Raw genomic sequence first — 24,471 nt, forward strand, 5'->3', positions numbered from 1 at the left:
ACTGTTTGATTTTATTTACATTTACAGAGCAAGAAATGCTCTGTTATTGATCATATAGGGAAAATCATAGACAAAGATATATCCTATCTTATCCCATCGTATCTTATCCTATCCTATCTTATCTTATTTTACATGAACCCTATCATTATGGTATTTTTCTGAACAGCTGAAAATATAGCATATTAAATATTAAAAAATGAGCATTTCAAAATTACTACTAGAATACTCATTATATTCTATTACTCATTTGTGGGGAAAAAAATACCAGAAAAATCATTGGTAAAAATAATCTGTTTCCGCTCTAAACACATCACAACACCTGTACATACACTCCCCCCAACACACACAAACACATGCAACAAATATATCCTTGTCATAGCTGTCGCCCGGCCCCCTGAAAGTAGGATCAAATGTGGGTGGGTGGTGGTGACAACATGGCATCTAAGCATGACCTCCAACAGTGGTCCAGTGTCATTGTGAGATTGTGTGTAATCATAAACTAAAACCTCCCCCCCCCCCCCCACACACACACACACAGGCATGCACCCATCTAGTGCTGTACAAAGAGAAGACCACAGCGTACTTCAGCTACATAAGCAGGACTTTTTGGCAGCACTACTGTACATTAAAACACACCTTGTATTTGTTCAAAGACAGCCCTTATTCATGTTTCGTTAACTCGCTGAGTTTCAGTAGATGGTTTGATGTGTTAATTAGTTTCATTTCTTACAAGTACTTAGACTGAGGTCAAGAGGATGATGGGAGATTGGAATGAAGATGCAGAAAGCAGATGCAGAGATAAGTGATGATTGAGCAAAGTCTTTTCAACCCACACTCTCCAAACTCAATGTCCCATACAACATCACTGATGCATGGCTGACACTGTGGATCGATACCCCGTTACAATTCTGGACAAGCTGGTGTCGTGGAGCCCAAATGGAAGCGTGCTGTTCCTGTCCTTTTCTCAATGCACTTTATGACATTGTGATTAGCAGGCTGCTAATGTTGAAGTGAAGTGTCAAAAAATGATGGACATTAGTTCGAGGTGTGGGGTGGGGTCAACATTACTTCAACACATCAGGTAAATCCATACAATAACTCAGTCTGAGGCTTGCCTGGATTGGAGCAGACGCTTCCCTACATGGTCTAATTCTCTACCTATCTATCTATTTATATTTAGGGACCTGAGTAAGTAAGCAAGCAGCTTGGCACCTATAAACTGTTCACTACAATATCTGGAAGTGGACCAATGGCATAGCTGGATGGACACAAATGCCAAGCCAAGTACAGAGGTTAAGCCAGGAATCGTTGAAAATTCTCAGATTGGATCTCTATTGGGGTTTTTTTTTTGGCAACATTGAGAAAAATCTCAATTTTTGAATCAGATATTTCAATTAGTCAAGCCCTGGATATGATATGAATTTGCCCAGTGCAAATGTCTAGTGCTATGTCTTCACTGTGGTCCAGTCTGCAAATCACCATTCTTGCTGTTTCTGAGCCGGTGGGACTCAAAATTTAAGGCGTAGTGTGGTTGAGCTCAACTACTTCAGACTGTGGTGGTGGTGGTGGGGGGGGGGGGGGGGGGGGGTGACAAACAGGAGCATCAATTGGCGAGGACATTTGGGAAGTGACAAATGTGACTTGGATAGATGCGATACAGAAGGCACTGTGGCTCGAGGGGATTTTTCAGAAGCATCCTTACATGCTATAACCTCACTTGATGGGAGGTGAGGGCAGAGGAGGGGGGGTGTCTGGGTTTATAATTTCCGCCCAATGACAAAAACGATGCCGCCCCCCAATCCCTATCGTTACTATGCTATGCTCAGCTACTAGGTCTACAGGCTTTAGGAAGGGAGAAGAAGATGACAGGTGGAAAAACAGGTGGAGCAAGGGGACAGAAGACGGCCACAGAGTTGTGTGAAAGAAAGGGGCTCACTGTGGGTGTGGCGTTATGCGACACGTGCAAACAAAGTTTTGACTTTCACATTTTCTCAGATGCATGTATTCCTTCTTATTAATCTGTTTTGCAGTACCGCAGTGTTGGAGTTTGAGATAACATCGAGATAAGAATAAGAGGAGGTTGCTCTTGATGTTTACGTAGAGTCAAAACACATAGACTGGGCTTACCCGGTACCTGCAAAGAAAAGACAATAGTCTTTCTGGAGTAGCTAGGTCATGTTTCATGAAAAATAAAAACATTTTTAAATGTTTTACTTTGTTTGCAAAGAACAGAACAGAACAGAAAGAAAGAATAAACTTGTTGAGAACAAAGAGGTCGTTTGTAAGCGTGTTTTAAAAAGACTTTTCAACTTTGCTATGACTTTATATAATTAGATCGGCAATTTGGAGGTTGTTCTTGATTATCTGGACCTGAGCGACAGGGCTGGGGGAGAGGTCAAAATTGGCACACACACACACACACAAGAAAGATTATCGTACACACTGACAAATGGTCAGATATAGAATCTTAAGGCTTCATCCACATTTTGTGAAAAGGACGAGACTTTGTCAATAAATCTTGCAAAGATCCAGGTCTCATTCCAAGTCTACAAACAGGAAGTTGCCCAGAGGTGGTCCTGTCAAAGGGCAAGGCAGGGGATGAGTGATGATTACTGCCCCAGTTGGCTATAAAGGAAACAACAACACCTAATACTGGGAACAACACTGTCTCACCAACACTGTGCCGTCACTTCAACTAATATCACTACAGAACTGACAGCAGTAAAGGCAGACATTGTTTTTTCCCCACTGCAGATGGAAGAATTCAGTGATCTTAGAACTTTATCATCATTAAAACAGAGATCTCTGCAATGTAAAAAGCAGACACAGTCTTCCAGATTCCTAATACAGTCCAGCCCTGCCTCTGAGGAAGAAATCTTGATATTTGGGTTGACTTGGCAAGAGTGCAAACCCAATGAATCGTTACAAGTCAGGTAGTGAGTCTTCCCTGACCTCTACCTTCACAATTCTGAAGATAGTGTATCGTAAAAGCGGTGTTACCACACGCAACACTGCTAAAAAAAAAAAAAGAGTTCTCAAGTTGCCATTGCCCGGAAACAAGGCAGGAAGGCATCAGGAACCCAATTAATGCCACTGAATGGAGAGGGGTTCAAAACACAACACATGTAAACAAGATGCACATAGCATATTTAAACTCCAAATGACAAAAAGCAAAATCAGTCAGTGACCAATATTATCATTGTTGTTATTTTGCATTTGATATTGATATCATTGTTCATACAACTATCATCATTAACAGTGATCAATAAAGTATGGTAGAAGTCCTCTTCTATCGAGTCAGGAAACTATAATGTGAACCTGCAGTGTTTCCTGTCTTTCAATAGATCATAGAAATGTAGCTTTTGAAACACATAGGCAGAGACAAAAACAAATAGCCAAACTGACAAAGAGGTGTTTCAGTTAGTAAGCAAATTACATCTGAGATTAGAGAGAGAGAGAGAGAGTTTGACAGAAGATAACTTCTTTTGCAAACCATAAATTTACTATTAAGGGTTCCGTCTCTACCAGTTAAATGTCCTCTCGAGTACGTATTTAATCCATCATGCATCAAATTTTGTATTTCCAAAAATGATCAGTGGAGGCTGACCAAATGAAACAGAAGAACCAAGCTTAAATGTCACAAGAAGAACGAGAAGGAGAAGTAAATGAGAGACGAAATAGTCTTTCGCCCCCATCCTTAATTTCTTCTCCTCCATGCAATTAAGATGTGTGATGGCCTTTCCAGTTGGGGAATCCCTCGTCCTGCACTGGGGTTGAGTAAGGGAGGAGGCAGGGGCTTGACGAAGTGACTGAGCCTCCCTCTCAAGTTACCTGAGCTCACCACACTCCACTCAAACAGGAATTAAACCCACCGCGTGAATCATCGTTTTCCACCACTGCCACCATCTAGAAACAGTCAGTTATAAGTGAGTTTCAAACATTATGCAGCGATGATAAAACTCATCGAATATCAGCCAGCACTGTGATTGGCTGGTTTTTGCAGTATAGGCGGAGCTTCCTGGTTCGGTCCATTGGAAAGGAAAAAGGTTTAAGATGAAGTGGTTGTTCTCCCATTTTTTCTTTTGTCATGTTAAGTTTGATGTTCTTTCTGGAGGCATAGCTTGGCTTGTAAGGATTAGGGAGTCCTGGCTTTTTGTTTATAGATTTTTTTTTAAACATACAGTATTAAGGAGCAGAGTCAAAGCAATAAACTCATTTCCAGATTATTTTCAGACATTTACGTAAATGTGCAGACTGGCCAAAACACATCTCACTAGCAAATCCATCTGGTAGAAATGTTTGCAGGCCATTCTTCCCCAGCCTTTTGAACATGCTCTTGCCGCACTTTTCTGTGCCAAAGCTTCTTTCTTTCTCCTGACACCTGGCCATACTGTTAAAGCATAGCATTCTGTTGTACAGTTCATAGCCTGAGAGAGGCAGAGGTACACTGCGCCATGGCCTTGCCCTAATGGCTGTATGCAGGTTTTTAGATGTACCAAGCCCTGGACCGTGTTGACCTCACGGTGGATATGGCCCTGCAGGTCCTGGTTCTCTCCATTCTCTTTCTGCTCAGAGGGCTTTTTCTGAAGCATTAGCGTGCTACCTGCCACTCTTTAAGAGTCTGAGGGTAGAGGTGTTAAACGCTCCATACCAACAGTTTCATAACTTAGTAAAAATCTACATATCTGTGGCCAGAGTACCAAAGGCTGCAATTATTTTTCTCCCATCGGGTCCTTGTCCCTCACCCCCTGCTAGCACCAGTCATCCTCATCAGTCTCACTAAAAGGTTCGTGCAGGCCTTTGCGGGGCCCTCGGTTATGGGGAGGTTGATGGTGTGGATGAGGGGGCACCACAGGTGGCCCCAGTTGGTGTGGCGAAGGTGAGGATGATCGGTAGCCATTGGTCACCCTACGTGGGTGCGGGTGAGGGAGTGGCGGGGGACCATGTCGGGCAGTCCTGGGTGAGCGAGGGTGTGGATTTTCCCCATGTGGATGTGGGTTTCCATGGGAAAGACTTTGCTCATAGCCCGGAGGCTCATGCTGCCGCTCATACTCATAGTCATGCTCATAGAAGGGTCCGTCAATTTCCAGGCTGTCCCCAGGTGGAGGACCGCTCCAGCGGCCTTGATGAGGGGACCTAGGCGAGCCATGGAGGGGTGAACGTGGAGACTGATGTCTTGGGGAGCAAGGTGACCCTTGACGGGATGAGGAGCCCCCATGGTGTGGAGAAGCATGACGTGATGGGTGTTGCTGATGGTAACCCCTGTCGTGATATGGTGGGGAGAAGTGTCTGGGAGACGGTGAGCGTAGTCGGCCCAGCCCTGGGGGACCATAGCCTGACTTGCGGACAGCAGGGGAGTAGGTGACATGTGGACGGGGGAGGGCAGGAGTCTGCGGCAGCTGGCGACGGCCTCGGCGCGGTGTGCTGGTCCCCGAGGTAGAAGGGACTGGGCTGCCGCTCACTGAACTACTGCCCTAAAGCAAAAAGGAAACAACAAAAATCAAAGCGCAGCAAAACAACAACAAAGACCAGAATATAGGTGAGCATAGATAGACGGACAGATAGACATGCATGTAGACAAGCAGTGGAAATAATTTCCACTCGGGTCCTGCAGTCCCAAAATGCTGGCCTGCTGTTGGTTCCAAAAATTACCGAAAGCAGACTGGGGGGGGAGGCAGAGCTTTCAGTTATCAAGCTTCTTTATTCTGGAATCAGCTCCCTGATTCGGTTCGTGAGGAAAACACCATCTCTATGTTCAAGAGTAGACCAAATTCGTTCTTTTAAACAAAGCTTATAGTTAATCAATACAATAATCAATATGCTGGATGGTCATTGGATAAATGCTGGACTTTGTCCCGCCCATTCGCTGCCCACCTTAAGCCTTTTTGAATTGAATGAAAAAATAACCTCAGTGACTTTGGAACCCACCTGTCTATGACCTCTTCCATCAGGCCCCTCACTGGGTGAACGGGACCAATGGCGGTCATATTGGTGCCTGTGGGGGTAGTCTTGGTGATCAGGGCCATAGTGGTCCTTGCCTATGGAGCCATGGTGATGGTGGTGGTGGTGGTGATGGCGATGCCGACGGTCCTTGGTCCGGCCACGGTCCCGCTCGCGCTCCTTGAGTGGAAGGTCGCCCGACTGCGTGGTGGTACTTAGGTCTGTACCCAGGCCTAGCAAGGACATTCTAACTTACGCATTTGTAACAATAAAACATTTTTTGGTACCCCATCACCCCTACCAAGCCCAGGTAGCAGAGGTGAGTCTCAATTATAAGGGGGATTCAGGATTAACAAGCGTGTTGCATTCGTTTTACAGCTGACATTTAAAGGGCTATCTTCTTCCACAACTGCCTTTTCAAGGACTTCTTTGTGCAAAGACTCGACTCACATGAAATTTAAGGAATATGATAATGACTCTGTTCTCTTAGATTCACAAATTTCTCAACATCTTTTATCACCTTCAAATCCTTTGGCTTGAAGCATGAACATTTTCTTATGGTTTGCTTAGCCAATAAGTTATTTGAAATAAATTTCCCTGAACACCGTAATTTGAAAAAATACACATGTAATTATTCCAGACGAATGTCCGGTGGTTATCAAAGCTATGATATGCTGTACATGTTTTCTGAGTAACTCACCTGTGTCTGCATCGGTGTATCGGGTCAGGGAGCGTTGTGAGGCCCGGTGACTCCTGTCCCTGTGTCTTTGTCCTCCTCCATGTCTCTCCTCCTCGGACACCATCCTCTCCAGAGAGTAGTCATCTAACCTCACATTCCGACCTGGAAGCCCATGGACCAGGCTAGAGGTGGAGCGATGCATTGGACTGGTGTCAGTGATGGCCTTGAGAGGGAGAAGGACAGAGCAAGGAAGGAAATACAGAAAGGTAGAGGCACATGAGGGAACACATTAGCAGGAGAGGAAGTGATAGGGCAAGCAGAAAAGATTAAATGCACACTGCTGGGGAATAAGACAATACTGGCGAGTGAAAGCTGACTACATTTGCATGGAGTGAAATTACTGTCAAATTGTGCATTCATATGTGGTTTGTGTGTGTGTCTACCTAATTGTAACAACACCTAATTAGTGTTAAGGGTCCCATATTGTACCCTTTTTCCACAAGTTAATGCAGGTCCCAAACACTTACATGAAATATATGTGCCTGTCCTGCAGCAAACAGATGCTGCAGGACAGCGTCCGTCATTCCTGTCTCAAACCGCTCTGTCAGAAACGCTCTAAACCCGGAAGCAAAAGTACGTTCATAGCGAGAACGCGCGCATGCACGCTACCATGGTAGCGTTTTAAGCACACAATAAAAAAAATTCGCCAATCAGGGTGAGAGTGTCTCTACACACACACGCACACACATCGTGCCGTGTGTGTGTGCTTAGGCTGCTGCCCCCCGTGACCCAACCCGGATAAGAGGTGTGTGTACAGTCTATCATGACCTGGCTGACCCCACACACACACACCTCTTATCCAGGGTTGGGTCGCGGGGGCAGCAGCCTAAGCAGGGAAGCCCAGACTTCCCTCTCCCCGGCCGCTTATTCCAGCTCTTCTGCATTCCCAGGCCAATCGAGAGACATCGTCTTTACATGGAGTCATGAGTCTTCCCCTCCTCCTGGAGGGAGGTGCGCAGAGAGGAACCCTTTTTCAGCACTCCAACTAATTTTGCTTGCAACTCCAACTTTTGCAGGCTTATTTCCTGCATTGCTCAGAACCTGAGCGGCAGTGGATCATTGGTTGGGATGAGTTCAGGGTTTAGAATGAGAGAAGTAAATGAATGGTGACAGGATGGGAGGAAGGAAATACAAACGTGGAGACAGACAGGTTAATTTACAAAAGTCTCACTGCTTCTTTGCATCCTGTCAAAATATTTTTTAAGTGGCGAAATGTGTTTGTTCAGAGAATTACAGGCCTAAAAACAACAAATTGAAGTATGTAAAAGTCTAAAATGAATCTTGTTTAAATTGCACAATGTTCTAAAACTTGATTCTAATTTGTTTTTATTTTTACTTCTCTGTTTAAGATGCAAAGGAAGACCTTTAAAAAAAAAATTAATTCGACGATTCTGATTGAGGGAAAAAAAGAGAATGATAATGGGATGAAGGTGCTCACTTGGTTGTCTGCTGAGAGGCGGGGCATGGAGAGGGTCCGCCCATGCCCATCCATTGGATGAAAGTGCTTGTTGTCTGAGTACCCATCCCGCCCCATCTCCCTCATCTCTACTGTCTGTAAAACACAACGAGAAGGGGCGTGACCACTGTCTGCTGGGGGAGGGGGCACTGACAGGTCACTGACTAAGCAACAACATAAAAAATTAACTAAGGTGGAGGCTGCATGAAATAAATTATTTATCATTAAAGCAACTCATACTTCTTTACTCTCCCACCAAAATTCGACTTGAAAGACTACAGTTGTGCATTTACTGCATCAGTCTTTGTTGCGTTACAAATTACTATCAGGTCTCAGAAACATTTTGATTGGTGCATTGAGAAAGTCATTACATGAGCTGAATTCTAAATGATCAAAGCAGTCTCACCAAATGACAGATGTCTGCCATAAATGTGTTGAGTCCATCAGGACCCTAAACATAAAGCGTGCGTCTCTGACATGGATAGTCAATAGAGCAAGGAAATCTGAAGGAGGAAGAAGAGTGAAGGTGTCCCATAAAAAGTCAACTTTGACATAGAATAGACCACTGGGTCTTCTATGTTGATGTATATCTTCTGATCTTGAAAAATGAGGGATACAGAACTACGGAACTACAAGTAACAAAGTTCTTAATGACAACAGCTAGATCGTTAAGGAAGGCAAATAGTTAACATTTACTTTGAAAGTGGGGCTGGAAATTATCCCAAAAAGCTATTTCCAAAGAGTTCATAGCACAATTCCAAATCCATATAATCCCAAGTACATTAGTCGTGGATTAAAGACAGAAACGAAGGGCTGGGGAGAAGAATTGTCCCAAAAGACCAAGAAAAACCAGGAAGCAGTGAGGATGAAAATGGTAAATGGACTGAAAAATGGGTACATCACCTAGTCCACGTGTGTCAAACTCAAGGCCCGGGGGCCAAATACGGCCCTCCAAGTTATTTTTTGTGGCCCGCGAGAGCTGAGTGCAGACGTTTGTTTTTGTAAAATGCTGCATCTGTCACACATGTTCTTAACAGCCCACATTTGTTGGTTGGACTGCAGTTCTGCCCCTCTCAACTGTGACAAAAGAGTTTTGAACAAAGTTAATGCCATAACTTGTGTTGGATGATATTTTTCTTTCTTTATTATTTAATATTATTTACTTGAATAAGTTTGATTATTGATCGATGGAGTAGTGTGGTTTTCTCAACCTGATCAATTGAAAGGTTTTATGTTATAATAACAGCAGTGCAGTCCCTTGCTCAGGATCAGCACCGGACAGCTCCATAGGATATAGGATGTGGAGCTGTCCGGTGCTGATCCTGAAAGCAACGTCTTTTCCGCGGCATTGACTCTGGGAATGTTCTTTATCTTGCCCACTTCGGTTGGTTTTGCTTTGATTTTATATCGATTATCTTTGTTCCTGCGTGATGATTGAATTTGAATGGAACTTTTCCACATTATTAGATGTGTTAATTTATTCCCATCACAAACTTTGGTTCATACTTATGATTTTTCTCATTTACAGTATGGCTTTATCTCTAACAATTTTTAAGTTACAACTTTTTAAAAAAGTGATATCAAAACTGAGTATTTTATTGTAATTACTTACGGCTAAAGAATTAAATAAAAACCAAATAGTTATTTAACAGCATGTTAAGGAGTAGTTACATTTATTTTACATTAAATGACATTACATTTAGTTACACTTTTACTGTGTTATGGTTTACATTTGGCCTTTGGAGGGCAAACATAATGCTAATGTGGCCCTTGGCGAAAATGAGTTTGACACCCCTGCCCTAGTCCAAGCCAATGACTCCAGAAGAACATTTAGAATGGAAATCATGGAACAAGAACTATAAGAAGGGAGGTGTAAAAATAAATCATCATGTGGATGGAAAAAAAACAGGTCTGCATAAAGAAAAGAGGACAAATTGCCACAAAACTTGCAAGCAAAGGCTTTGGACAGAAGAAAACACATTAAATGTCAACGAGGATTCATAGAAATGGGAAGATCCATAACAATTCCTACTTGATATAACACTGTCAGGATATGTTTTACATTTTCCCTAATTATAGAAAATCCACTGAAAGAATTTCCACTAAACTTTGAAGGCGGAGGATGAGTGATGCGGACTAACAGATGGTTCCGCATTATAGGAGATTGTTTTTATCATCTTTCCAATATTTAACTTGACAGATTTTCATGAAACTTGATTGAAGAGTAAAGTGTGTGCTAAAAAAAAACAGAACCGTTGAATCTCGAAATGAAAGGTTGGAACCCCAGAGCAATTTGTTTGATGAAACAGTTCCACTTTATAAATGGGACTGCTTCAAGTATGTGACCCACTGAGTGCCCATCTAGTCTTCTAAATTTAAGACTAGGTGTGCTTTTGACTGAGAGCCCAACAATGTGGATTACTTTCACTTTCAGACAAACCATCTCTGTCAGCTTTTACGACTGTGTCATAAACGTGACGGTGATATGTGCAGCATGTGCAATGCGACAGCAGGAATATTTAAGTTGAGGATAACCAACATGGTTGCAGATGAATAGTGTGAGGGAAGAGAATATTTGTATGCGTTCGTTATACCTGCGGGTTGTGGTGGTTGTCGTGACGATCGTCAGGATAGGGTTGGTCGGGACTCCAGTTACTCGTTTTCTGGAACATTTCCTGGGCTTTGGCTGTAACCCACGACTGGCTCTCTGACATGCCGCCCTCTGGAGGTCTGACGCCCACAGATAGACCAAGGCGATTACAAATAAGGGAAGCATTATTAAACTGTTAATTTTTTTAGTTCACAAGCAAGATCCCGTGACTAATAAAGCAGCAAACAAAAAAATCAAAAAAAATCATTGATGCTCTTCAGGGTATCTTGAAATGTAGTTTGTGGAAAAACACAACACACACACACATACACAATTTCTGATGCATTGCATACAGGTTTCCCGCTCATGTCCAATCACTCACAGGCTGTCGAGGTTGTCATGCTGGGTGGTGGGGAGGCCATTCAGACCTTGGCCCCCCAGGCCCTCCGTGCCTCCTCCTTCGGAGGATGGTTCCATGCGCTGAAACATTAACGGCGTCCGGTTCTGTTTGAGATACATGACACGGCCTTCAGGCTGAAATCAAGTACACTCAGGAGGTGGACACAGGACATAAAGACACTCGCAGCATGCTCCCGTGTGAGGGTGCTATTGTAAAGCGCATGGCTGGTGTGTCAAGTTTGAGTTTACGCTGAGATCTGGCAATCTGAACCAAACCGAAAACACTTTTACAGGAACAGATTTGAGTGGAAGTTCAGGCAGGGAAACGGTTTTCCCAGATAAGGGAATAATGTACCTTCAAAAAAGACCTTTTGTATTTTGGACAAAGCAAAGCATATCTTGAAACAAATACACACCAGCAACAAGTTCAGTGTTAAGTACTTGTATTGACGTGCTAACTTACAGCACTTTATATGGACCAGATGTTTTATTTTATTTTCTAATTATTTGGAGAATTATCCTGGAATAGTCCTGGAACGAATTATACTCGTAAAGGTATTACTGTATAGTGCAGACAGAGAGATAGTAGTTACTTGTTAAAAGCCTTTTTAAATCCATATTTGGCAGTCCAGAGGTTGTGAGAATGGAATGGGGCCAGAGGAAGGAGGTAATAAAGAAAAAAAACAAAGGTTTTGGCTTGGGAATTTCTTTGGCTACCTGTTCCTCTTTCAGGGCCTGTAGTTTTTTCATCTTGCTCTGCCGGTAGTACTCCATGATCATCATTGCGGCGTAGATTTTGCCAACCGTCAAGTCTGTGGCTGCTGAAATAATGACAAGTTACCCTGCAAGATTAGATCCAAGTGGGATGGAACCCTGAGCTCAGTTATATTTCTAAAAAGTCTGGGTTTGCATCGACAGAGTTTAACAGAAACATTTACTATCAGAAAAATACTGAACTGAGATCGGATTTTCTAGTCATTTCACTGCATTCAAATTCATTGCTGCATGAATTGTGCTCTTTTCATAGTGGCATGGCAACAAGTTATCCAGCATTAATATATATATTATGAATGCCTGAAAAATGTGAAGAATTATTACATCACTGGAAAACAAGGCATGACATTGTATGTGTTTAAATTATGGTGGAAAAACATTTCAATAACGTAATGGTTATAATTGGTCATCATTTTATATGCATTTACTACATTATACTGTGATGGATTATTATTTGTATTTTTTTTGCAAAATGTTTTCTGTAGTGAAAAGACTTCTATAGATGATTTTCTATAGCAGGCACCCCGATAGCATGACTGAACGAACAGGTAGAGCGATCAGCTATGTACTGTACATGTGTGTGTGCTACTATGTCCACTCCTCACGTCTGGAGGGCTTACAGACACACTGGAAACAATAGCTCAGGTTTTGGCAGGGGCATATACACAATGGCCATATGCAAAAAATGTGTGCAGCACCCGGTGTTTGAGTAAACATGGATGCTGGTGTGTCTACATGTATGATATGGTGCATTCCTGTGTGGGGTGTTTTCAAAAATGAAGCATGAGCATCTTATGCAAATTAATACTCAGTCTACTCAAACAAATGTGAACTTCCTCTGTCTGTCTACCAAGTATCAAGAATACAGTTTAAAGATAAAGCTATCCTCTTGGTGGAGTCAGTGATTGGACACACACACATACCACGATGCTCTTTGGTCCTGTGACTCACCCTTGTGTGGTGTAACCAGGAGATCCAGTGTCTTCTGTGATAAGTTTGGCCAAATAGCCATCATTTCCTTTCTCAGCTCTGCATCCATCTGGTGCTTGTCTGCACCGCCTGAGTACACCCATAGTATCCACAAACAAATGAATATTTATTCAACAGTATCACACATGCATAGAACATTAATGGCAACAACCCACATATACAACCAAAGGCAAAGAAGGGTAAAAGGACAAATACACTCGCCCATATATACTGTATATAAGGGGCGAATGTATATATATATGGGCGAATGTATTTGATCATATATATAGTATTGTAAAAAACTACAGGATTCTCTCTGACGTAACAATTGGCTCATCAAGTTAGCAAACGAGGCAATGAAGCCTTAAAACTGCTTCAACGCAGAGACTGCATTCAAAGATCAGCCCTTGGAATAAAAACAAAACAAAAAAAACCTGAGAACTTGATGGACAGAAGCAATAATTGAGGGCCACAACTTCAACAAATGTGTGTGTTATGGTGAGTAGATACATTATGTCCATAACACATGATACATGAGCGCATAATACAGGGTTTAGTGGTCACATTTACGTTCCTCTTCCCCTGTCGTAATCGCTCCAGTCTTGTGTAATTTGTCAAAAAACAATTTCAACATTTCAAAGGTCAACTTTCAGCTATTTAGAAGTGAAAATTCATTTTTTGAATTGAATTACTGGGAAAGTGAGTCAGATCAACAGTAAATAGTTTACAGTACTTTGGCAATCATACCCTTGGCAATCTTTATATCCAGTGCAGTCCTGATCAGAGCCATAAGGGTGGAGTTAAAATGCACCGTGTTGTCATCAGCAACTGGCAGATCCATACGCAGCAGTCTCTGTTGAGAGCCAGTCAGGATAAAGCGTGAGAAAGATTTGTTTCCTTCTTAAAGTGCATTGTGCCTAATCCTTCAGGAAGGGAAAGGGGAGAGGGGTTTTTTTCTTTGGGGGGGGGGGGGGGCAAGGTTGAGAGAGCTCCATAGACAACCGCCAACTTGTGTTTGGTTCTTTCACGTTTAAATGTTCCCTGAATACTCAATGACGAGGTGTCACTATAATTCTCTCAGACAGGAATAGTATCAATGTAGCTGAACAAAGTCAAGTCAGTGGATTTCAGGTCTCGGCAATGAGATCTCGAAGAGATGTGGATTGTTGGGCATTCACGTGTTAAATCTACTGGACATTTCATTATAGCAAGCATTTGCTAATGCAAAACCATTTTGCTTGAAAAAAAGTGGAAGCAGTTCAGTGCCTGCGTCTCCTGCTTTTGCCAATGGCACTCTACAAGACTGCACAGATATCCAATGAAGGCCATTTGCTGCTAGGCAACTGTGAGAGCCGAGAACCACAAGGAAGAACAATCGGAGCCAGAATGGTCTCCGACCCAACCTGTGCCCATGTTCCCTAAATGTGTGAATGCAGTGGTGCATTTACACATCTATGTTGTTTCACACAGAAATATATGCATTACAATACGCATACAGCAATCCCCCCCCCCATTTCCTCTGCCAACGCCAAATCCTTCCCTCACCACTTACACAGAACTATTTGCATGGACTCCAATTAATGGTGCTTAATTGGAGTCCTTTGGAGACAAAATAGTTTGCCTGGAGCACAATAACAGTATCACTGAAGCAATTGCACAATTTTTCAGGAGACTGCTGTTGTTGTCGTATAGCATCTGTTATAGAGCTCCCCCTACCTGCAAGGAGGTTCCCTGTCTTTAAATTCTCTTCCAGGTAAAACCAATGGAGAAACCAGTAGATAGAACAAAACAAGCAGGGCCAGCAGTGGCTGCTTGCGGTTCCTATCGCAACCAGGTGGCATCCATCGGATATACCTACGAACATGAGCGTTGGGCTCTAGCGATTGCAAACACGGCAACGCAATGGCGGCGGGGTTGTGTACATGCTTGTGTTCCTGAGTGCGCGACTGTCAGGCATGCCTCGAGCCACATCGTTTGACATACAGCAGATGAACCTGCACGCAGTCACCCATAGCCATGCAACAGAGATTGCAAGGATTGCATGCATGCAACACCACCCAACAATACCCCGGAAAAGTCCCACACACACGGACACAAAGAGCATGCAACATGCTTTTACTTGTGCTTTATTCCTCCTGTCTAAACACCAACTATTCCCATCTACCTATCCCAGTACCCCACCCAACTTCCTTCAAATCCCAATTCCACAAGTTAGCCGTGCATCCGCGCAAAGAGAGTATCCTCAATTCAACTGGATTGATCCCAACAGATTGGCAGATTGATTTTGTGTCGTTTGTCTTTTGTCATGTTGTTTTTCTGTTTCGTACCTTTTTACATTTCAGATTTTGATCATGTCAAATTGGAAAGCAAATGTAGTATTTCATATCAAGTCAAGATCTCTCTCAATGCCAAACGGGTGCAGTGTCAGAAGGGGTTGCCAAAGATACGGAGGATATGAGTTGGGCCATTTCTTGGGAGAAGAAAATAATCATAGAGAGAGAGACAGAGAGAAATAAAAAGAGATGAGTGAAGTTGTTTCTGGTTTATAGTTCAGAGCAACCAGACTATGGTAGTAGTTAGGTCATGAGATGTTACAGATAAAAAGGGAAGGGTGAAAATGAGGAGGGAGAGAAGGCTGTGAAAACATCAAGAGTAAGAGGATGCAAGAGAATAAAGTGGAAAAGAGAGAGCAGTCTGAATGTGTGTGTGTGTAGAAAAAAAGAGACGAGAGTGGCTGAAAATTACAGAACAAGACAAGACGAGGACCAAAACGACACCGACATGTTTTTCTGAGAAGATTTCAGATAAATAAATAAAAACAGGATACATTCAAGTGTTCATTAAACAAGTTATCAAATACGTTGCCCAAGGCTGAAATGATCCTTGTCAAAATGGTTCGTGTCTAATCTTCCAATCTCTGTGCAAAAAAAGAAGAAAAAAAAACATGAGGAAGGGTCTTCTGATGCACATTTGTCTGTGAAACTGTTACTGAAAGGCTTTAATGGTATGGTATGTGTTGCAACTACTGCAAATACATGTTATATACACGACTATAGAAGGAATGAAGCTGTGACAGCCAACAAACAGGTGGATGTAGACGTACAAGGAAAGAAGAATGACAGAAAGAGAAGACAAGGCACTTCAGAGGAGCAACACCGGAGAAGACAGAATTGAAGAAAGAGAACATTTGTGGGAAAACACACAAGAAGAGAGCACGAGACGGAGATGAATGAGATTTGGTACATACATTTAATTAATCGGGACTACTTTTCAGAGCTTCTTCAAACATAATCAGCAGGATTCCATCTCAGGTTATTCCCGAGTCCACCTTCACCAAAACCTGTTGTACAGGCTGTTCCAAGCTCATATTTCAGTGTTGTTATACGGGATGGCTGTCATCTTATTTTCAAGTAAATACAGTTTTATGAAAACACACAGCCATTAAGATTCATGAGCAACTGAGTCCTGAGTGGACAGGATTCCCATGAGACCTAGAGTAACACTGTCAAAGGTCGGACTAGGAGATTACATGAAGCATGAATACTTAATTTGTTGTGAGGCACTATTGAGCCCATTGGGTAAATTGCACTGAATTTCACTACCATCACTGTCAAACTGGATTTTTAAAATCATAGCCAAGGACATCATTCATGTCCATTTAAAGATTGTGCCACTCATGTTCTACAGCCATGTCATTTTTAAAGTCTAATACAGGTCGACTTAAGGATTGTTGCAATTATGTGACCTCACATGAATCTGACAATATACTAGGAAAAGGTGATCTGAAGAATGGCTGAAGTACCCTTTTTCCAAGGAACGTTATTCAATAATGTTCAGTATGTTATTCAAGGATATATTTGAACTTGTCTAACCATTTCGCAAGAATTCTGATTTTGCTCACTGATATTATAATTTTTTTTTCTTCTAGAAAATCCCAGAGACAATGAGGAAAACACTGAAGAGGAGAGACAGAGAGACAGAGAGACAGCTGATGCTCAATTATAGCTTGACAAAAGTGGTCTGAGGCACAAAAACACCAAAAGAGAATGGACTGTTGTCCAGAATCAAACAAACAAACAAACAAAACCCATCAACACAAAACAAGTAGATGGGCCAGACCATTTCCAACTAATTGTATTATTCATTGCTATTATTTTATGTGGATAATGTGCATGTGTGTAGCAATGTAACGCGTGTGTGTGTGCACTGTAGGGCCGTGCGCAGGAATAAGAGATGCAGAGCACAGAAGATAGACGCCCTTGCCGGTCATTCTGTACCCGCATCGTAAGCAATTATTTGCACTGTGTAAATAAAACCCTACTTCATTCAATCTCCTCACAGATGTTATTAATTGGTTTCCAATTCATTTAGGTTTTTTTTTTGGCTTATGTCAACTCCCCCCCCCCCCCCCTCAACACACACAGTTAGGTCAAGCAGTTGGTTGTCCTATTGTTCCTGCTGTCATTTGCGGGATGCTATTTTTAAAATGCAGTGCAAGTAATCATACGTGTGTCATAATAATAGCAATGGGTTTAATAATGTAATTAATGTAATTGCATTATTCATGCATTTGTGTTTTGTTTGAAATCTAATTAATTCTAATGTTTTTCATGGCAATAAAAAAAAAAAAACAGAACTATTGTGTACAATAGTTCTGTTTTTTTTTTTATTTCCATGCTGATTCAAGATTAAATTTGATGGATAGCATGGGATGGGAAAATATGCAGACATCAGTCACAATAAAGCTGAAATTCTTTGTCAAATCTGTGCTCTGTCACTCGTTGAAAGACTGGACTACAGGTGTGTCTTTGTGCATGTGCAATGCGTCCGTGCGGGTTGCAGAAGGACGAGCAAAGACCCTGCCGATCCCTTACTCCTGCGGCCGGGCAAAACGAAAAGAAAGCAAAGGATTTACTTCCACTCCACTAACACTTCACTTCACTGCACGACAAAAGCCCATCCCTCCATCCCTACGGTCGGAGATAGAGAAGAGAGGACAGCGCTCACCACCACCACAACCACCACTACTGGACAATGAGGAGAACACCACTGGAAGTAGGGAGAGAGGGAGGGATAGAGGTTGGGGAAAAGAGGAAAGGAAGCAGATTTCCCACCCCAGCGATGGGGAGGGGTCGTAGGGGGGAAAAGTAGGTGAGAAAGGAATCATCGGAAAAGGGAAGGACAGAAGGAGGTGAAATGGTGGTTGAGGGGGATGGAGGAGTTAAGATGGGTGGCAAGTCTACCTTATAGGCGACCCGGGCGGGACACCTTTTCCCGAGGCCGAGTGGTGGACACATGTGTCTTAGCATCTGATACATATCTGTGTAACTGATCCGGCCGCTGGGCCAAACGCATGCATACGCGTAGGCACACACACACACACACACACACACACACACACACACACACAGAACAAACATAGATGGGGGACAAACAGAGGTATGTTTAGAGGAGAAGACATGAGGAGAAAGAAATCAAGAAAAGAAGAGGAAGGGAAACAAATGCACAGAGGTTACTAGTTCATTGCTGTGGATATGTGATTGCTGTGGTGAAAGAAAGAAAGAAAGAAAGTTAGGTGGTTTCTAGTCTGACATCCTTTAATAACGAGAGGAGTGGAAGGGGAGAAAGCATGGGAAAGGAGGGGAGGATTGGAGAGGGAGGTGTCATTCAGTTCAAGTAGTTGTTAGATAAAGTTCTACACAAGGTTAATAGGGCTGCTTTTTTCTTTCACCACTCACATAGAACTGGCAGTGGGGCTTCTAACAGGCAAAGAAAAGCACCCTTGCAGAGATCAGAGCTAGTCAGAATGAAAAGTCAGTGCAATGTGTCTGTTACCGAGGCTGTGTCCACCAGGAAGCTCTGCTTGCAGCTGTGCCTCCAGATGTTTGAAGCTATGTCAGGTCTTGGCCTCAAGAAAGCCAGTTCACCCTCATAAAGATTCGGTTGCTGATATGTCACCTAGCTTTGCTGGCATATCTGGGTTTATGTGAGGCATGAGAGAAGAATGGAATTCATTGCACTTAGCTTTGATCCATTGGTGTTAATAGATTCTTGGATTGCGACCCTTCATGAATTATCAGTGTTAGGGCTGACAGATTATCTGGACAGAAATCCCACTTAACACTTCAATAATGTGAAACGGATCAGTATGACCAACAAGCCCTAACTCAGACCAAAATGAGTCGCAACTATTGAGACTAACACCTTAAAGAGATCCCGACCGTTTTTAAACATCTGTAGACACGTGGTGTTAACAAGAGAAACCTGGTGGACAAAATACCATTTTATTTGTAGTCCCTGCCCCAAAGCACGGTCGCATTGTGCCTCTTTCCTTCTTCCACATACGCCACAGCCACAAAGAGAGTAGATTTGGCCACATCATTACGGTAATCCAGGTAATAGCAGATATAATCTGTTAAAATCTCGTGTACGAATTTGAACCCGTTTACATTTCACATAACTGACCGACATTTGCCAGGGTAGATTGAGGGAGCTAGAAGTAGGGCTGGGCAATTAATCAAGGATCAAAAATCTGCATCTAGAGTCTCTAACTAATGCAATCTCAATTTACTGAACTAATTCTATAAATACCTCGTTCCCTGATATTAGTTCCCAAAGAGTGTCGAGGATGGTAAGAGCTCAAACGCAGAGATAACAAGAAAATCTCAAACCAAAGGAACTTGCACCACAAAAAGGAGGCTAAGATGGCACCAAAAAAAAAGAAGTCAAATGTAAAGAGTGCAGAAGGTATCACCATCCTTATGTTCAGTCACTTGCTACGCAGTCAAGCTGCAGCGTAAGGAGAATGCATGACTCAGAATATAGAGGCAAGACACGTGCATCCATAACTGTCACTAATAGGAGCAATGAAAAATACCACATTCATGTAAAGGCAGAGAATTAACAGACGTCATTGCAAAGGATAAAGCTACTGCTTTATTTTTCCAAACTGCAGTGGCCTAAAAGACTTGTTGTTAGAAGCACCTGATTTGAATCATTTTAAAATCACTAAAATATACTGTACTTTTAATATTTTAGTACATAACTGGTTGAATAATTTAGCAAGTATAAAGATTTAAAAATAAATAAATAATGAAATGAAATTTCTTATTAATCATAACAGAGGTATGTTTGAAATGATGGGGATTATTATTTGAAGTCATATTTGCCCAGCCCTGCTAAGTAGCACGTGAGCCTCGAGACCGCTGCTTGCTCCATCGTCACAGGGTCATCATTCCTTACTGCAATAAAAAGCTTTTATCGTAACATGGCTGCAGGGACATCTGTAGAGAAAGAAAAGTTAACTCATAAACAGTGTGTGAACAGCTGTCCTGATGAATTTTGGTGCCGTTATATTATTTCATTTATTTGTTAATTTTTACATTATTGTTAGGCTCATGGGAGTAGCTTGTGAGCTACCAGTGGCCCTTAAAAATTGGTATATCTCTTTTGAATTTGAAAAATCGACAGCAACAGCCTGAGTAGTTTGCATGTTCTCCCTGTGTCTGCGTGGTTTCTCTCCATGCAGCTTAGGTGCATTGGTGACACTAACTTGCCCGTGAGTGTGTGTCTGTCTGTCTCTTTGCGGCAAATTAACTTTTACATTCGAGGTCATGATACTCGATGGCACATGGCTAGAAAGCAATGGTAAAGCGATCAGCTCTGAATGTTAGCATGGTAGCATTGATTAGACTAAGCTCTCGTGGTAATCAAAGCAACCCTACTTCCCTAAACCCCAAACAAAACACGAGCAATGCATGTTACTAACATTTTTTAACAAGCTGAAATAAAAAAAGGCTCACTGTATACTTTGTTTTTTTCACATACTACTGAATTAAAAGTGAACACATTGGTGTAACCTTCCCAGCATTCAGTCAGAAGACAACAGCGAGTGCAGTGCACCACCTCATGCTTCACACACATCTATTGGTGTGTGTGTGTGAATTTCTACATTGTTTCAAACATTCTCTCGGCCACGTCAGAATGCATATGCAACAGAACCCCACCCACAACAAAAATGTGAATGATTCAATGGTGAAAAGTAGCCGGTAATAATGCAGCCCTCCTAGACACAATCAACCCAAATGAAACAAAGCACTGGGAAAGGATTTGTTTTAGATAGTGATGAAGAGCGACATTCATTCCAGTCTCTTAAAGGCGAGCAGGTTGCATTTAAGTTTGTGCTATAGGGGTTTAGTCCAAACCTTGCAGGCCACCCTATGTGGGCATTTCTTGCCAAGGCCCAGGGGAGGGGAGATAACTCGCAATAAACTGTACATATCCTTATAATGTATGCGCCCGCTGCAAGACAAATACAAGGAAGGGGGGGGTTAGGTGAAGGGGCACAGAATACATAGAGAGACAGAGGGGGGAAACAGCAAGAAAAGGAAGAGGAGAGGGTTACATCAATCTCAAATATGCACAAATTGTGCAACTTGAGGAAGGAGGCAGAATTCAGAAGGAAGGACAACATGAAACTCTGCTCAGCCTCAATCAACCCACTTTGAGCATAACCTATAATGTAGAGCATCACTTGATGTGGATTCCTGGTTCATCAAAACACTTCTTGGATGAGCTCATGAGCCCCACTTTGGGACAGGAAAGAAAGTCAGGGGTTACATGCAAATTAGCAGTGAGCAGAAGTCTGTCCAGACATTTGGAGACACATCTACAGTAACGCTTGCCAATTTGAGTTTTACACTGCACATCTGCATTGTGTTTTCTATTTCCACTCGTAGGTATAAGTATTTTCTGCTTCATGTATATAATACTACATTCGTATATGACTTCTAAAGCCTATGAGAGTGTGTGTGTGTGCGTGTGCCACTTACCAGGCGGCAGGGTCGTACGCTGCCCATATCCTCACATACTCATCCAGGTGATGCGGTCCCAGGATGGACGAGTCTCTGGTCAGGTACTCAAAGTTGTCCATGATAACAGCCACAAACAGGTTTAGCATCTGGCACAAGGTACAAACAAGCAAACCTAGAGCTAAAAAAATATTTCTCAAACCACTGAGCTCAAGCAGGACACAATGCTGGATGGATCAGTGGTATACCGAGTCTGTGCATGCAGTGTGTCCCACTGTGTGTTGTTGAGCTGATTTAAAAGAACAGTCTGCGTTCTTTATTCTCACCAGAAAAGAGCAAAGGAAGATGAATGAGACAAAGTAGGTGTAGGCAAAGGTGCTGCCACATTCAGGGTTTGTATTTCCTGTGGCCGGGTCGCACTCCTTGCCACCCAGGCAAGCCAGCATGATCTCATGCCACGCCTCACCCGTGGCACTCCTGCATGGAAGAAGAAATGTGAGAGAATGAGCACACACCTAAGAAAGGAACCTGTGGTCGTTGCATTTTGAGCTCCTCAACGATCAGTTATATAAATTTATGGAGGAAAACAATCGATCCTGTGGGATAGAGAAGACCTGTGGGAATATATTGATATGTTCAAAGCTCAAGGACTCACCTGAATAGCAGCATGAGAGCCATGACGAAGGTCCTGAAGTTATTGTGCTCATTGATGGCACCCTCTCTCATCTCATCAAGTTGCAGATTCCCAAACAGCTGCGTATAGTGGAAAAATAAGCATGCCACAGTAAGGACAAAATATTTACATCTCTCTAATCTCTATATCCACATCCATATGATGCATTTTTGAAAAAGTTCACAAACAAGTCCGAAATTTTTTCTGTTCAGATCGACTCATCTATTACATGCAAATCTAAAAATGTATTGTACACAACTTTACACAATATATTATTGCTTGTTCTCATGAAATTCAAATATTTTTTCTCTTAGTATCTCTGGTATGTGTGATTAGATGTTAATGTATTAAGATTAGGTATTTAGATATTATGTTCGTAATTTGACAAAAATGTCCCAATGGTAAAATTCAAAATCTCAAATCACTCTACATTTTCACCCCCCCCCCCCCCCCCCCCCTGAAAATGGTAATAGGAATGGCTCAATTCAGGGCATAACCTTATTATGATTCAACCACACACTGGAGCAGTTTTTATAAATGCATAAATAAAGCCACTCAGCAATATGATTACCGGTATATATATCTAAAAAAAAATCTAATCCAAAATATATATATCAAATGCAGAAAAAATTAGGTCTACAGGCGGTACTCACCTGCATGCCAATAATGGCATAGATGAAGAAAAGCATGCCAATGAGGAGGCACACATATGGCAGAGCCTATCAGAGATGATGAAGAAGAGAGACACGCCCCAATCAACTCATTTGGAGGAATCACTTTTCTCATTTTGCCTATGTGCTTGTCTGTGTTTCCCTTGTTGGTGTGTATTATTCTGTTTGTGTGTCTGCACAGCTTAGTGGTTCGTTCTCCTGCTCATTCCTTCTTCCTCCTTTGCTGCTCACCTGCCAGCGGTCTCCTTATCTGAACATCCCTGTCCTGTGCAGTCCCTGCTCTCCATTCACTCATCCGTTATTCCCAGCAGTGACACACCTAACTCTGTTTTTGCTCTTTTGCTAATCAGGATCATGCCTTTTTGTGCCTGTTCAGCACGAGTCCAGACATCTTCCAGATTAACCTCTGCCTGTCTTGATCTCAACCCATTCTACATTGTTTGTTTCAGTCTGTTGAAGCCTTCAAGAACGTGTTTAAAGAAACATTTGTCCTTTTTCAAATCATCTACTTTTGGGTTGCATTTTGTGTGTGTGAATGCACAACACACCTTAGAAAACATTGAACTGTGTAATCTATTACAAGGGAAAGGCAGAATTAAACTAGGAGCGGTTATTTTAGAGGAATCAGGGAGATACCATAGTTTCTTCTTCGGAGTGAAACGAACTGCGTAGTGGTGAATTCACTGTGATCAGAATTTACTCTTTTTCTGACAGGTAAAAATAACTTCACAATTGTGGTAAATATTTTCTAATGCAGCATGAAATATGGGTATAAGCATATGTGGCATATAAGATATTATGTCAAGTATACCTTGAAGGACTGAACAAACGTCCACAGCAGGATGCGAATTGTCTCTCCCTGCCTCAGGAGCTTGATGAGACGCGCTGCTCTGAACAGTCTTAGGCAGCTCAAGTTGATGAAGTTATTCTACAGTATAGAGGAAGAAGACAGTCAATTTAAAAAAGCATATGTTACATATAAATAATATCCTTCTACCAAACATTAAAAAAAAAAAACACAGTTGACAAAAGAAAAGACTAAATCGCAGAGGGAGAAGGTATCAAACCCAACAAAATGAACCAACTGCAAACATAAAAAAAAAGACAAAAAAGAAGACAAACGTTAAAAAAAAAGAAAATTAAGGGAAATCAAATTCAGAGAATTAAAAGTTCATCATCCAATCTGGTACAGCAGAATGCCTTTTTTAAGAGAACCAAATGCACTGATATGTGGGGGTGAGCAAGCCAATCAAGATGGAGAACAATGCGCAGTGCCTGCATGTTAACCACATGCCAGCATGCACACTTGCATGCACGCAGGTAGCATGCACACTTTTGTGGAGCCCAAGGAGTGTGATTTAGGGTTATCTATGACCCTTAAAGTTTTGGGTTAGCTTTCATAATCAGTAATACTATTTAAAGTATTACTCAGTAGTAGTAGCCTAAACTT

The 24,471-nt window shown here is 42.2% G+C and overlaps 1 protein-coding gene across 1 annotated transcript in view; it reads right to left on the reverse strand.

The window, feature by feature from the left end:
- Positions 1 to 4,751: 4,751 nt before the first annotated feature.
- Positions 4,752 to 24,471, reverse strand: part of LOC137906697 (voltage-dependent P/Q-type calcium channel subunit alpha-1A-like) — a 66,434-nt gene continuing 46,714 nt past the window's right edge. Inside the window, exons 33-47 of the mRNA XM_068750985.1 lie at positions 23,833 to 23,949; positions 23,004 to 23,069; positions 22,333 to 22,430; positions 22,004 to 22,154; positions 21,699 to 21,826; positions 21,072 to 21,168; positions 13,615 to 13,720; positions 12,850 to 12,957; positions 11,842 to 11,945; positions 11,108 to 11,229; positions 10,730 to 10,865; positions 8,118 to 8,231; positions 6,641 to 6,842; positions 5,929 to 6,173; positions 4,752 to 5,474 (exon numbers count right to left, since the gene is read on the reverse strand). Of these exons, the coding sequence (XP_068607086.1) occupies positions 4,752 to 5,474; positions 5,929 to 6,173; positions 6,641 to 6,842; positions 8,118 to 8,231; positions 10,730 to 10,865; positions 11,108 to 11,229; positions 11,842 to 11,945; positions 12,850 to 12,957; positions 13,615 to 13,720; positions 21,072 to 21,168; positions 21,699 to 21,826; positions 22,004 to 22,154; positions 22,333 to 22,430; positions 23,004 to 23,069; positions 23,833 to 23,949 (2,517 nt within the window). The remainder of the gene's footprint in view (positions 5,475 to 5,928; positions 6,174 to 6,640; positions 6,843 to 8,117; positions 8,232 to 10,729; positions 10,866 to 11,107; positions 11,230 to 11,841; positions 11,946 to 12,849; positions 12,958 to 13,614; positions 13,721 to 21,071; positions 21,169 to 21,698; positions 21,827 to 22,003; positions 22,155 to 22,332; positions 22,431 to 23,003; positions 23,070 to 23,832; positions 23,950 to 24,471) is intronic.

This window comes from Brachionichthys hirsutus, chromosome 17 (genome assembly GCF_040956055.1).
Source record: "Brachionichthys hirsutus isolate HB-005 chromosome 17, CSIRO-AGI_Bhir_v1, whole genome shotgun sequence".
NCBI classification, from domain to species: Eukaryota; Metazoa; Chordata; class Actinopteri; order Lophiiformes; family Brachionichthyidae; genus Brachionichthys; species Brachionichthys hirsutus.